Source organism: Dendrobates tinctorius, unplaced genomic scaffold (assembly GCF_039654945.1).
Source record: "Dendrobates tinctorius isolate UK_male_01 unplaced genomic scaffold, ASM3965494v1 ptg000233l, whole genome shotgun sequence".
NCBI classification, from domain to species: Eukaryota; Metazoa; Chordata; class Amphibia; order Anura; family Dendrobatidae; genus Dendrobates; species Dendrobates tinctorius.
Window position 1 is genome coordinate 1,525,808 of NW_027361900.1, and position 15,714 is coordinate 1,541,521.

General features: G+C 45.3%; 2 protein-coding genes across 2 annotated transcripts; both read right to left on the minus strand.

Moving 5' to 3' along the window:
- Positions 1-687: 687 nt before the first annotated feature.
- LOC141060195 (uncharacterized) lies at positions 688-11,896 on the minus strand. Its single transcript, XM_073556441.1, has 2 exons — positions 11,808-11,896; positions 688-2,676 (listed from the first exon to the last, which is right to left on the minus strand). Exon 2 carries the CDS (start codon positions 2,597-2,599, stop codon positions 1,076-1,078), a length of 1,524 nt encoding a protein of 507 aa, XP_073412542.1. The 5' UTR covers positions 2,600-2,676; positions 11,808-11,896; the 3' UTR covers positions 688-1,075.
- Positions 11,897-12,438: 542 nt separating this feature from the next.
- LOC141060258 (oocyte zinc finger protein XlCOF29-like) lies at positions 12,439-15,418 on the minus strand. Its single transcript, XM_073556483.1, has 3 exons — positions 15,228-15,418; positions 12,793-12,942; positions 12,439-12,663 (listed from the first exon to the last, which is right to left on the minus strand). Exons 2-3 carry the CDS (start codon positions 12,868-12,870, stop codon positions 12,439-12,441), a joined length of 303 nt encoding a protein of 100 aa, XP_073412584.1. The 5' UTR covers positions 12,871-12,942; positions 15,228-15,418.
- Positions 15,419-15,714: the final 296 nt, after the last annotated feature.

A 15,714-nucleotide genomic window follows, 5' to 3' on the forward strand; every position in this document is an offset into this window, starting at 1 on the left:
CCCTGGCTTGCCTGACAGATGCCCAGAGCCTGCCTATCGCTGCCAGAGGTTCGGAACCTGATGACTGCGGCCTGATGTCCGCAGCTGAAGTCCAGAGACTGTCGATCGTTGCCAGATGTCCGGAGTCCGATGCCATCTAGCCCTTGCGGGACCCTGGTGTGCCACCTAGCACATATCATGTCTTGGACCTTGGCGTGCCCATGCACGCACCTTGCTATGTTTCACTTTGTCCTTGTAACTATGTCTTGTTCCTGATTAAACCCTGGGACCACGCTTTATTGAAGAAACACTGTGACCACGCTTTGTTATGTCTTGTACCCTGCACGTTCCCTGTTGCCAGACACTCACACCTGTCTTCCTTGAGTCGGCCGCCTGGTTCCAGCAGTCGTGGTGGATCACCCCCTTGGTCTTGCCCCTGACACTCTCTGTATAGGGGGTGATCCCTCACAAGGTCAGCTAGCCCTAGGTGGGTGGGTGCCACTCTAGAAATCGACTCAGCTGAAGCTGACTCCGTCACAGTATACAGTACGTCACCTCACCCTATATAGTGAACTTAGGGGTACATGTTTTTTCTATTAGTCACCTACTGACTAACCTTAAGGGGGTGAATTATGGGTATAGTTTTACATTTGGAATAAAGTTAAGTTTTATTCTTTTGTCAGCAAACATGAGGAATGACAAGAGACAACCCATTTAAGAAGATTATATTTTGGTTAAAACATTATGAACATATGAACATAAAAAAGGCTTCTCCCTTATGTGACGTGTCTGATGTTTATTAACAGTTGATTTCCAAGCAAAATATTTCCCACATTAAGAAAATGCAAATGGCTTCTACTCTGTGTGAGGTCTCTCATGTCTAACAAGAATCGCTTTCCGGTTAAAACATTTCCCACATTCTGAACAGGAAAAAAGGCTTCTGCCCTGTGTGCGTTCTTTGATGGTGATCTAGATCTATTTTCCATTTAAAACATTTCCCACATTCTGAACATGAATATGGCTTCTCTGCTGTGTGAATTCTCTCATGTGTAACAAGACTTGAAATCTGAGTAAAACATTTCCCACATTCTGAACATCAAAAAGGGTTCTCTCCTGTGTGAGTTCTTTGGTGCTTAACAAGATCCCCTTTCTGGTTAAAACATTTCCCACATTCTGAACATGAAAAAGGCTTCTCTCCTGTATGAGTTCTTTGGTGCCTAACAAGATCCCCTTTCTGGTTAAAACATTTCTCACATTCTGAACAGGAAAAAGGCTTCTCCCCCGTGTGAGTTCTATGGTGATCAACCAAACATGATTTCCGGTTAAAACATTTCCCACATTCTGAACAGGAAAAAGGCTTCTCCCCTGTGTGAGTTCTACAGTGAGTAACAAAATGTGATTTATCTGCAAAACATTTCCCACATTCTGAACAGGAAAAAGGCTTCTCCCCTGTGTGAGTTCTCTGGTGTTTAACAAAATGTGATTTCTGGTTAAAACATTTCCCACATTCTGAACAGGAAAAAGGCTTCTCCCCTGTGTGAGTTCTTTGGTGCTTAACAAGATCCCCTTTCTGGTTAAAACATTTCCCACATTCTGAACAGGAAAAAGGCTTCTCCCCCATGTGAGTTCTATGGTGATCAACCAAATTTGATTTCTGGCTAAAACATTTCCCACATTCTGAACAGGAAAAAGGCTTCTCCCCTGTGTGAGTTCTCTGGTGGTTAACAAAATGTGATTTCCGGTTAAAACATTTCCCACAATCTGAACAGGAAAAAGGCTTTTCCCCAGTGTGAGTTCTATGGTGATCAACCAAATTTGATTTCTGGTTAAAACATTTCCCACATTCTGAACAGGAAAAAGGCTTCTCCCCTGTGTGAGTTCTATGGTGAGTAACAAAATGTGATTTACGTGCAAAACATTTCCCACATTCTGAACAGGAAAAAGGCTTCTCCCCTGTGTGAGTTCTCTGGTGTGCAACAAAATGTGATTTCTGGTTAAAACATTTCCCACATTCTGAACAGGAAAAAGGCTTCTCCCCTGTGTGAGTTTTATGGTGAGTAACAAAATGTGACTTATGTGCAAAACATTTCCCACATTCTGAACAGGAAAAAGGCTTCTCCCCTGTATGAGTTCTCTGGTGGGAAACAAAACTTGTTTTCAGTGCAAAACATTTCCCACATTCTGAACAAGAAAAAGGTTTCTCCCCTGTGTGTGTTCTCTGGTGAGTAACAAGCTCTGATTTCTTATTAAAACATTTCCCACATTCTGAACATGAAAAAGGCTTCTCCCCTGTGTGAGTTCTCTGGTGAATAACAAAATATGATTTATCTGCAAAACATTTCCCACATTCTGAACAGTAAAAAGGCTTCTCCCCTGTGTGCATTCTCTGGTGTGTAACAAAATGAGATTTCTTGTTAAAACATTTCCCACAATTTGAACAAGAAAATGACTTTTTTGCTTTAGGAGCAGTTTGTTTTTTAATGCCTCTTTTGTGACTTTGATTTTCCTTAGTAGTCAGTAATGAATCAGAAGATGGGACCTGTTTCTTAGGATCAGATGACAGATCTTTACTGTGAATGGATGATGATATATCTGGAGTAATAGCAATCACTTCAGTCATATTTTGTAGGATCTCAAGATCATCAGATTTAAAAATTAAAGATGTCAGCTGTCCCTCTGATCTCCTGGAGCAGTCATCTGCCAAGACAAAAAACAATTTTCTTTAATAAAATATCATTGAGTTTTATATTTTGAACATTTCTATTTAAAGAAGTTGTCCACTACTGTAACTTTTTTTCATAAATCTTGCTATTATGTGCCAGTAAAAACATCCACTGTGTTTATTTTAGCAATATTACCTTTTATCATGCTCTAGCAGCACATTTTCAGTGCTGGCTCCAGCTCTCATCGGGTTAATCGACAACTTCCTTTCTCCCAACTTACTGTGCTCTAATACTACAAGTTCCATGATGCATTGCACTGGCCTGTAAGCCAGCACCGAGCACACCCACTCCAAAACACACCCAAACCCCTCCCTCCTCTCTCTTCAATCTGAAGCATCTTATTGTAAGGGTCTGTGCACACGTTGCGGATTCTACTGCGGATCCACAGCAGATTCTCCTGCATTGTACAGTACCATTATAGTCAATGTAAAACAAAAACCTCTGTGCACATGGTGCAGAAAAATCCGCAGCATAAACGCTGAGGGTTCATTTCTGCAGAATGTCAATTCTTTGTGCGTATTCCGCAGCGTTTTACATCTACTCCATTATAAGAATCCGCAGGTGTCAAAATGCAGGTGAAAGCCGCACAAAATCCGCAGGTAATACGCCGGTCATTTTACCTGCGGATTTAGCAAAATCTGCACGGAAAAATCTGCAGCACAATCCGCCACGTGTTCACATAAAACACATTGCAAGCATCATGAGCGCACACACAGGAGCGCGCACAGACACAGACGTTCTTAATAATAAGTCCCCATGTACACACCGTTATAGTGCTGAGAGCTATAAGGCTGTGTGCACACCGGGCGGATTATTCCACACAGAATCCACAGCTCTTGGCAGAAAATGCAGGTGCGTTATTGATGCGCTTTTTGATGCATTTTTTATGCGGTTTTTGCTTGTGAATTGTATGCGTCTTTGTAACCTAAATAAAGATATGTCATTTAACAAAAAAAGATTTGTGTTGCCATTTCTGTCCGACCTCCTCTTTTACACTTGTCCAACCCACACTCCATTACACACGTAGATAGATAGAAAGATAGATAGATATGGGATAGATAAATATGGGATAGATAGATAGATAGATCTATCTATAGATATATCCATGGATCTTTCCATAGATATATCCATAGATATATCCATAGATATACTGTATCTATAGATATATCCATAGATATGTCCAGATATATTTCCAGATATTTCTATAGATATTTCCATATCCATGTTTATTAATGAACAATGTTTCATTTTAAAAAATAAAAAAAATGGCGTGGGCTCCCGTGCAATTTTCTGTGCCAGAGGGGGAAAGCCGACAGCCGGGGGCCAATATTTGTAGCCTGGGAATGGGGCAATACCCATGGCCATTTCCCAGGCTATGAATATCAGCCCGCAGCTGTCTTCATAGCCTTTACTGGCTATTAAAATAGGGGACCCCCCAAAAAATGACCTGGGGGTCCCCCTAAATTTTATAGCCAGAAAGCTGCTGGCTGATATTCATAGCCTAGGAAGGGGCCATGGATATTGGACCCCCCCAGCTACAAATACCAGCCTGCAGCCGCCCCAGAAATGGCGCATCTATAAGATGAGCCAATTCAGGCACTTAGCTCCTCTCTTTCCACTCCCGTGTAGCTGTGGAATATGGGGTAATAAGGGGTTAATGTCACCTTGCTATTGGAAAATGACATTAAGCCTGGTTAATAATGGACAGCCTCTCCATTATTAATCTTATAGTAATAAAGGGTTAAAAAAAACACACACACATAAAAGTATTTTAATGAAATAAAACACAACACCGATATATTTTTATTGCACGCCCAGATCCAAGCGACGCCCTCAGTCTCCTGTAATAAAAAGTAAAAAAATAAACAAACCATATATTCCCTGTCTGACACATTCCTATTAATAACGAATGTCCCACGATGATCTCCCCTATATGTCACTGCTCTTTAGGGCCTCACAGTGATGAACTGACAGGAGACAATGGCTCCTGCAGTGCATCACTGAGGTTACATGAGTTCAGGCTCTCACTTTACAGCAATGCTGCGTGAGAAATAGGGTTAGGGCTTGGGTTACGGTTACGGGACCTCTTTCCTGGTGGCGGAGGGATACACAGCGGAGGATTACCTCCGCCTATCATTTCATTGCTCGGGCCCCTGGAGAGCGGTCGCATCAGCTGATGCGGCTGCTCTACACGGGAGATCGTCGTTATTATCTGGAATACAGCGGAAAGGTGAGTATAGGTTGCTTTTTATTTTATTTTTATTACAGGAGATTGATGGCTTTGGGGAATTAGGTGATTGGTAAGTATGTACTCTATGTTATGTGTTGTATGCACTTCAGGCATTTTCTGTTTTAAAAGAATGTTTTGCGTCTAACCCAATATTGATTCAGCCTGATCTAGATCGCCCCTTTGTGGTAGAGGTTGATGCCTCTGAGGTTGGAGTAGAAGCAGTGCTATCACAAGGCACGGCATCCCTCACTCAACTTCGTCCATGTGCCTTCTTTTCCCAAAAATTCTCTTCCACTGAGAGAAATTATGATATAGGGAATGGGGAACTGTTGGCAATAATATGGGCCTTCGAAGAATGGCACCACTTCCTCGAAGGTGCGGAATATAAGATCACCGTGATCACGGATCACAAGAACCTGACCTACTTGGAATCAGCAAAAAGACTGAATCTGTCACGGGGTTACCGAGACAGAACAGAGCCAGAGAACCGCAGCGTCTTGTGGCTCCTGCATTGCCGCTGAGAAGAAGCACTTCTCCGGCGTATTAAGGGTGTTTGTTTCTTTCAGCAGGACAGGGGTTAATCAGTCATGTGGAAATCCCTGCTTTCAGCTGTGCTTGGTTAACCACTCCTCTCTCCTATAAAAACTAGGTCCACAGGCCAGATCTTTGTCTGAGATAGCATTTGCTTCAAGGATCTGGAGAGAGAGAAAGGAGCTGGTGTTAGGAGTGCTGGAGGAGTTCATTATGCGACGACTGTGTGGTTTGCACGCTTGGAGATTCCTCATCCATTCCTGCTTTGTTTTCTTCCCCCATCCTTCACACCCTGGTGTATACCTCTGTTGCTTGTGAGAGTATTATTTGTGAGTGGAATTTTCTTTTACCCTTGTCTCGTTCCCCTGTCTGTCGGGTTGGTGTACTTCGGTACACGGTAGCGCCTCTCTTCCCCGGGAGAGGGGAGGGGGGCAGACGCAGGGCTAAGCTAGGAGACAGGGCTAGGGCAGAGGCCTCGGCATCCTCGCCATCTGAGGTATCCCGGGAAACAGGGCGAGTTAGGGTGCCCCCTAGTGTCAGGGCCAGGAAAGGTGCCCCTGGTCTCAGTTTACTCGCCAGTCCAATCGTGACAGAATCCTAGACAGGCAAGGTGGGCCCTGTTCTTCTTGAGATTTGATTTTATGATCACTTTCCGACCAGGTACTAAAAATGTAAGGGCTGATGCCCTCTCTCAAAGTTTTTGCCCCTCACAGGCCGAGGACTCTGAACCAGCTCTAATATTGGCCAACGGGATTGTTGTTTCGGCTGTGTCCTTGGATCTTCTGGAGGAGATCCGTAGATCCCCAGAACAAGCCCCTGACACTACGCCTCCCCAAAAAATTTTTGTTCCGGCCACATTCCGCCTGCAAGTTCTGAAGGAATCACATGATTCCGTCCTTGCAGGGCATCCAGGTATAAATAGTACCATCAGACTGGTGACCAGGAATTTTTGGTGGCCAACTGTAATAAAGGATTGTAAGGACTATGTACTGGATTGAGAAATCTGTGCTCGCGCTAAGTCTCCCCATAATCGTCCTGCTGGCTGGCTCCAGTTCTTGCCTAACCCTGAGGGTCCATGGACCCACATCTCCATGGACTTTATTACTGACCTATCGCCCTCAGAAGGGAAGACTTGTACCTGGGTGGTGGTGGATAGGTTCAGTAAGCAGTGTCATTTCGTTCCTCTGTCTGGACTACCTAATTCCGAAACCCTAAGTAAACTGTTCATTATTCATGTTGTACGACTGCATAGCGCTCCTGTGAATATTGTGTCCGACAGGGGTACCCAGTTTGTTTTGAAATTTTGGAGGGCGTTCTGCAAATGCATTGGCATTGAATTGTCCTTCTCCTCTGCCTACCACCCAGAAATCAATGGTCAAACCGAGGGACCCAACCAAGCACTGGAACAATGAATCTCCGTTGTTATGTGTCTGAGCATCAGTCCAATTGGGTGGAACATCTGCCGTTAGCAGAGTTAGCCCTGAATAATCAGTACCAGGAGTCCATCAAGACTACCCCTTTCTTCTGCAATCGTGGGCTGCACCCACGCTTTGGTTCATTCTCTGCTAAGATGTCAGAGCTCCCTGGGGTAGAAAGATCTATACATCAGTTAAAGATGATTTGGTCAGAAGTGAACACAAACTTGAAAGGGGCTCAGGTTAGACAAGCTTCGGCTGCTAACAGACGGCGATCCAAAGGGCCGCACCTGGGAGTTGGAGACAAAGTCTGGCTTTCTACCAGGAATATTAGGCTTAAAGTGCCGTCTGCAAAACTGGGTCCCAGGTTCATTGGTCCATACGAAATTAGAGGTGATTAACCCAGTAGCTTTTCGTCTAAAACTCCCTCAGTCATTCAAACTGCCAAATGTTTTCCACAAGTCTCTCCTCAAATTGTACCGCTCCCCAATTCGTCCTGTCCGGTCCCCTCCTCCTCCAGTTTTGGTCGGGGGTGCCTTGGAATACGAAGTCCAGGGTATCCTTGAGTCCCGCTTAGTGAGAGGGTCCGAGCAGTATCTGGTGCACTGGAAGGGATACGGTCCGGAGGAGAAGTCCTGGGTCCTTGCTGGTGACATTCATGCCAAGGGGTTGATCAGGAAACTTCACCTCCTTCACCCTAACAAACCAGGTTTTGAGGGTCCGGAGGCCCCTCCACTGGGAGGCGCCGGGCGGTCACGTCGCCGTCAGATACAGGGACTGCTGTTTCGGTCTCAACCACTGGGAGGCGCCGGGCGGTCACGTCACCGTCAGACTCGGGGACGGCTGTTCCTGCCTCGGCCACTAGGAGGTGCCGTGGTTCCCCCGTGGGTGGTGGTGACAGAGAAGGGGTTCCTGAGCAGACATCTGGTGGGCGCAGGCTCCGCTTCTCTGTCAGTCATGAAAGGGTTGGTGCATCACCATCTGACCTGGTCCTGGGGGCGGTCCTAATGACATCATCAGACTGTGAGCCTGTGAGGGATAGCCTGATCCTTCAAATACCTTGGGGCCTGTCTTGCAGGTCGCCAGATATAGTCTTGGTTTCCCCAGTGTGCTAGTTTGTTATTTGCTATCTTTGACTCTGACCTATGCCTGGATTTCTGACTCTGTTCCTGCCTGACTATTTTGTACCTCTGCCAACCTCCCGGTTTATGACTCTGACCTTGGCCTGGATTTCTGTCTCTGACCTTGGCCTGGTTTTTGACCCTGCGACTGCCTAACGATGTTGTACCTCTGCCTCCCTCCCGGTTTATGACTCTGACCTTGGCCTGGCTTTGACTCTGCTACTGTCTGCCGTTTTTGTACCTCTGCTGCCCGCCTGGTTTAGACTTGGATTCCTGACTACGCTTTTGGTCCTGTCTTTTAACCCCTTTCTGGCGACCGTCCTGCTCTGGTCCGCTGCTCTTATTCAGACAGCACCTCCTGGGCTCTGCTGTAAATCCAGATCCCTGTATAGGGGGAAAGGGTATCGGGGTTGCTCGGGGCGCTGTCTTACTGCCACCCAGACTCACAGACGGACGTCACAGTAATAAAACAGCTTTACTTTCCGTTTGTCATCAGTGGGGGCCACTGTGAGATCCACATACAGTGTAAACTCTTCCTTCCAATGTCTCCAAGTCTGGGACAGATTACATGAAGTGATATCCAGTCCCTGAGGGGGCTTCAACCCAGTCTCCATGTTGCAGTAATGTCAGGGAATCTGTACTTACAGGTGCTGGGATCCTCTGTCCAGTCCCAGCCTCACACAAGCTCTGAGGGTTTGCAGGTTCTGTGCCCAGCTGCCACCATGATCTGCTAGTTGTTTCCTGTCATGGATCGCACTCTGTGGATATCTCCAGGCTTTTTATTACATGAGAGGCAATCCACCATTACAAGATGTCTCCTTACAACTAACCAACAAGTTCCAACACTCTATAGTACACACATAACGAAGTGAGACCCCTAGAGGCCACATCATCATGTAACATATTGCTACAATACCCGCTATTATTACCCACAATGACCATCACTGCCAGCCTTATGCCTCCATGACGGCTTTACAATCTTCCACACAGAACCACGTTGATGAACTGTTTTGACATTCAAGCATTTGGTTTATTTAGTGACAGACACATTTGAGTAGAGCTGACTTAACAATTTCCGGGGGTAGGTGGGGGGAGGTCTCCAGAGACACAAGCTGGGCACAATATATTGGGCACTACAATGACATTTTTGCTGTGAAACTTCTACTATGAGTTTCTGGAAATCATCCATGTAGTGAAAATGGTCACTATATCCCTAGATGAATTCCCAGAGGGGTGTCATTTCCAAAATGGGGTCACTTCAGGGGAGATTCTGTTGTTCTGGCACTTAGTGGCTCTCCAAAGTGCCATAACATCAGAATCCCCCCTGAAGTGACCCCATTTTAGAAATGACACCCCTCTGGGAATTGGAAATGACCCCCCCTCTGTGAATTCATCTCTGGGTGTAGTGATCATTTACCTATCTACCTATTTTCCAATGTAATATCTGGGGTTAAAACAATATTTTAGTGGTAAAAATGTACGATATTTCTCGGACTATAAGACGCACTTTTTCCCAAAAAAATTTGCGTCTTATAGTAGGAATATACTTACAAATGCTGCGGTGTAGCTCTGTGCTGCGTGGAGGGCTCTGCCGGCATTTTGTCAAAGCCCGGAGACCCCCACAGTTCCATTGCTGCGATGCGGTGTTCTCCGGAAAAATGGCCGCTGTGAATGTCGCATGCTCAGATTCAGATCTCGTCCTGAGATCTCGTTGCCGAGATCTGAATCTGAGCATGTGCCGCCCCCAGCTGCCATTTTCCCAGAGGCCACCGCATCGCAGTAATGGAGCTGCAGGGGCCTCCGGCTTTGACAAAATTGCGGTGGAGCCTCCTACGCAGCACAGAGTGCTGCCTCCCCAGCACAGAGCGCTGCTGCCGCCTCAGGTGGAGCGCTGCCACCCTAGCACAGAGCGCTGCCGCCCAAGCACAGAATGCTGACGCGCCCCAGCACAGAACACCCCTGCCGCACCACCCTGGGATGGGATTTTCCAGAGGCCACCGCACAAGCCTGGACTACCGAACAACCTCTGTGACTACTCTTGCACCTGTGCTGATCCCCCCGGTAAGCTGAATTCGGACTGTAAGACGGACCCCCATTTGGCACATTTTTTTCCCCTATTTTCCTTTTGAAAATTTGGGGTGCGTCCGAAAAATACAGTAATTATTTCTTCTTCACTGGCCAATGGTATAATTTTCTATGAAACAGCAGTGGTGTCAGTATGCTCACTGCACCACTAGAAGAATTCATTCAGGGAAGTATTTGGTAAAATGCAGTCACTTTTGGGGCTTATGCAGTTCTGGCTCCTCAGGGGCTCTGACAATGTGACATGTCACCCACAAACAATTCCAGCAAAATCTGCTCTCCAATATGGCGCTCCTTCCCTTCTAAGCATTGCCATGCGCCCAAACAGTAGTATTCTCCCACATATGGGGTATCGGCGTGCTCAGGAGAAATTGCACAACAAACTGTATGGAGCAATTTCTCCTGTTCCCCTTATGAAAATGCAAAATATGGAGCTAAAATGATTTGTGAAAAATGTTATTTATTTCCATGGCTCTACGTTATAAACTTCTGTGAAGCAGCTGTGGGTTCAAGGTGCTCAATACACATCTGCATAAGTTCCCTAAGGGATCTAGTTTCCAAAATGGGGTCCCTGTTTAGGCACATCAGGGGCCAAATGCAACATGGCAACGGCTAATTATTCCAGCATATTTTACATTCATAAACTCAAATGGCGCGTCTTCCCTTAGGAGCCCTGCCGTGTGCCCACATATGGGGTATTGGCATGCTTAAGAGAAATTGCAAAACAAAATGTATAGTCCATTTTCTCCTGTTACCCTTGCAAAAGTTAAAAAAATTAGGTCTAAAGGAAAATTTGTGTGAAAGAAAAGTAAATGTTTATTTTTTCCTTCCACATTCCATTCATTCCTGTGAAGCACCTGAAGGGTTAATAAACTTCTTGAATGTGGTTTTGAGCACCTTGAGGGGTGCAGTTTTTAGAATGGTGTCACTTTTGGGTATTTTCTGTCATATTGACCCCCCAAACTCACTTCAAATGTGAGGTGGTCCCTAAAAAAATGGTTTTGTAAATTTTGTTGTAAAAATGAGAAATCGCTGGTCAACTTTTAACCCTTATAACTTCCTAACAAAAAAATTTGATATAGTTGATATAGATGCTGCTGCGCAGGTGCCGCCATCACCGGTGACATTTTGCTGGGTGTAATTTTTTTCTAAGCCTCACAATAGCCACAATATTATAGGCATTATCAACAATAATATCAATGTTATTATATGCATTATGTAATAATGGGGGCAGGTCAGTGAGGGGTCAGCGACCTGTCATAAGCCAATACAGATGAATATGTAATCAGAGCACCACATAAAGCCCCGCCCACAGCCCCACCCACAGCCCCGCCCCAGAGCACGAGAATCTCATTAACGGAAAACTACAAATACAGATTACACAACAGTAAACCAGAGTTGCCCTCACTTATGGTGGACCATTGGAGCTACTATGGATCCTGAGCAGAAGATTAGAGAAAATAATATTGCTCCCCATTTCAGGAGAGATTGTGCAGTAATCTGAATTCCTTAGGATCAGAAACAATGTAATTGGTTGTAAGTTCTATAGAAAAGGGCTTTCACTGCCCAAAGTCATTTGAACAGTTTTTAGTGGAGGAGAATGTTGTGGTCTAGAGGCAAAATGGTGATCATGGTAATACGGCCGGACTACACCACCGATAAAGCAGCCACAGCCGGTGACTGAGAGGAATCTGTGACTTCTCTGCATTCAGTGGTTACTACTCACCTGGGTAGTCATATGTGGGAATCTCCTCTTTACACCACTCATCACCCCTCACATATGTCTCTGTAGTATTAATATGGGTCAGATCTTCACCCTGAAACAAATATTGTAAAAGTCACCGACAGATGGAGAAGTCCCATCTATGATCAGCTCTAATCCTGCCATCTCCACCGTTCTCATTACACAAGTATAAAACATATAATACTGGTAGATACAGCAAGACTGAGCACAAGACCTTCACAGCCGTCTACACATCATAGGGGAGATCTCCTGACACCTTCTCTCCATCTACCTGATGATCCTGAGGAGCACTGGGATCTTCTTGGTTACAGTCCTGTGGAAGAAGAGGACGGGGACATCTCTCTGGTGTTGTCCTCTTACTGGATAGATCTGGAGGAAACACATACAGGGACTGAATTCATTCTCTACATACAGATAATTATAGGCCGTGTGTATTTAGTCCTGTCTATTACCTGGAGATGTGAGGGGCTGGGGAACCTCCATTATGATGTTCTTGCACAGATCCCTGTGTCCTTCTAAATACTCCCACTCCTCCATGGAGAAATAGACAGCGACATCCTGACACCTTATAGGAACCTGACACATACAATGATACCGTCATCCCCCGATCCCTTCATAGTGTTACTGTATAATGTCCCAGCATTCCCAGCAGTGTCACCTCTCCAGTCAGCAGCTCAATCATCTTGTAGATGAGCTCTAGGATCTTCTGGTCATTGATGTCCTCATGGATCAGGGGGTGAGGTGGAGGCCCCGTGATTGGGCTCAGGGGTCTTCCCCATCCCTCAGACACAGGGTCCTGACAGCGATCACTAGAGGTCTTCTTCACCACTGTGTAATCCTGGCAATGGAGAGACACACTAATAAATCTCACTCCAGACATTTCCAGAGTCCTCACCTCTCCAGTTCTGTCCATCTGTTATTCCCATAGATAAGAATGATGTAATGTGACGTCATCAGAATCTCTCACCTCTCCAGTGAGACGGAAGAGGATCTCTAGGGTGAGGTGTAACATCCTCTCCGCCATCTTGTCTCTGTCCATATCCATCCTTGATGGGGAAATCAGGAAAATTCTCTTCTGTAGAAGATCTTCACTGAGAGGATCGGATATTGTAGAGACCTGAATGAGAAGAAGATGATCCGATGTAACATCATAAGAATCCTGTGTAATAATACAATTACTGGAGATAATAAGGGAAACATATGAGGAGATTTATTATCTTACAGGGTTTAGTTTTCTCCCCTGACATCTACTAATAAAACCTATATATTTAGGCCACAGACAACAAGCAGTTTCCTCCTTGGAGTCGGCAGCTGAACACGTTCCTCATAGACTCATCTTCCATAACGCTAATTCTCGTCTCATTACCGACACTGGAATCGGCATTAGCAATACTGCAGGAGAGATTCATTACATGCGACATGAGAAATACAGTCATATGTAAAAGTTTGGGCACCCCTATTAATGTTAACCTTTTTTCTTTATAACAATTTTGGTTTTTGCAACAGCTATTTCAGTTTCATATATCTAATAACTGATGGACTCAGTTATATTTCTGGATTCAAATGAGGTTTATTGTACTAACAGAAAATGTGCAATCTGCATTTAAACAAAATTTGACCGGTGCAAAAGTATGGGCACCCTTATCATTTTCTTGAGTTGAACACTCCTAACTACTTTTTACTGACTTCCTGAAGCACTAAATTGGTTTTGTAACCTCATTGAGCTTTGAACTTCATAGCCAGATGTATCAAATCATGAGAAAAGGTATTTAAAGTGGCCACTTGCAAGTAGTTCTCCTATTTGATTCTCCTATGAAGAGTGGCATCATGGGCTCCTCAAAACAACTCTCAAATGATCTGAAAACAAAGATTATTCAACATAGCTTTTCAGGGGAAGGATACAAAAAGTTGTCTCAGAGATTTAACCTGTCAGTTTCCACTGTGAGGAACATAGTAAGGAAATGGAAGAACACAGGTACAGTTCTTGTTAAGCCCAGAAGTGGCAGGCCAAGAAAAATATCAGAAAAGCAGAGAAGAAGAATGGTGAGAACAGTCAAGGACAATCCACAGACCACCTCCAAAGACCTGCAGCCTCATCTTGCTGCAGATGGTGTCACTGTGCATCGGTCAACAATACAGCGCACTTTGCACAAGGAGAAGCTGTATGGGAGAGTGATGCGAAAGAAGCCATTTCTGCAAGCACGCCACAAACAGAGTCGCCTGAGGTCTGCAAAAGCACATTTGGACAAGCCAGTTACATTTTGGAAGAAGGTCCTGTGGACTGAAGAAACAAAGATTGAGTTGTTTGGTCATACAAAAAGGAGTTATGCATGGAGGCTTAAAAACACAGCATTCCAAGAAAAACACTTGCTACCCACAGTAAAATTTGGTGGAGGTTCCATCATGCTTTGGGGCTGTGTGGCCAATGCCGGCACCGGGAATCTTGTTAAAGTTGAGGGTCGCATGGATTCAACTCAGTATCAGCAGATTCTTGACAATAATGTGCAAGAATCAGTGATGAAGTTGAAGTTACGCAGGGGATGGATATTTCAGCAAGACAATGATCCAAAACACCGCTCCAAATCTACTCAGGCATTCATGCAGAGGAACAATTACAATGTTCTGGAATGGCCATCCCAGTCCCCTGACCTGAATATCATTGAACATCTGTGGGATGATTTGAAGCGGCCTGTCCATGCTCGGCGACCATCAAACTTAACTGAACTGGAATTGTTTTGTAAGCAGGAATGGTCACAAATACCTTCATCCAGGATCCAGGAACTCATTAATAGCTACAGGAAGCGACTAGAGGCTGTTATTTTTGCAAAAGGAGGATCTACGAAATATTAATGTCACTTTTATGTTGACGTGCCAATACATTTGCACCGGTCAAATTTTGTTAAAATGCATATTGCACATTTTCTGTTAGTACAATAAACCTCATTTGAATCCAGAAATATAACTGAGTCCATCAGTTATTAGATATATGAAACTGAAATAGCTGTTGCAAAAACCAAAATTGTTATAAAGAAAAAAGGTTAACATTAATAGGGGTGCCCAAACTTTAACATATGACTGATGACTGTAACTCCTTCATGATGAGGACGACATCTTCATCTTCTACTGCGGGCTCTAGAGACAGATGTGGCCAGAGTCGGTCACTGCCTCCATCCCCACCGGCCGTCTATATGAAGGTTTCCCGTCTTCCCCGCACTGGAATCTTCTCTCACGTTAGATCTCAGCTCTGAGTCACACACAGAAGTTTGAGGCTTTTCTGGAAGAACAGGACAGGAGAGATCTGAGGCCGATGTCTCCATGTACAGGGTTTCCCCTCGGGATAAGAGGCTTTTCGATCCCTTTCCCCCAATTAGAGGGGACACCTGTGGATATCGGGGTCTTTACCGGCTGCAGTCCTGGGGGGATTTACTCGGTAACGTGGACGTTGGACAAACGTCACCATCAATTCCCATCAGAGTGAAGGAACATCGCTCCTCTATTCAGCTCTATGGATCCAGGATGAAATCCACTGCGGCCCCTGCAAGAAAAGAGCGAAGTCTGGTGAGACCCCCGAGGCCGGAGATTTCTACAGTTGCTCTGTGCGCACAGGACCTGTGATGAGGTCACAGGAGGGGAGGAGTCAGGGGTCACATGATCAGGGGCCTCAGTGTGGACAGGACTCTGCTATGCTGGTTGTCATGGTGCTGGATGAGGGGAAGTTTATGTGTGGGGTCAGGAGGGGTTTACAGGGTAGATGTAGCAGAGGCGTGTGTGTGCGAGGTGTACGGAGCGGAGCCGTGTGTATACGAGGTGTACGGAGCGGAGCCGTGTGTACGAGGTGTACGGAGCAGAGCCGTGTGTGTACGAGGTGTACGGAGCGGAGCCGTGTGTG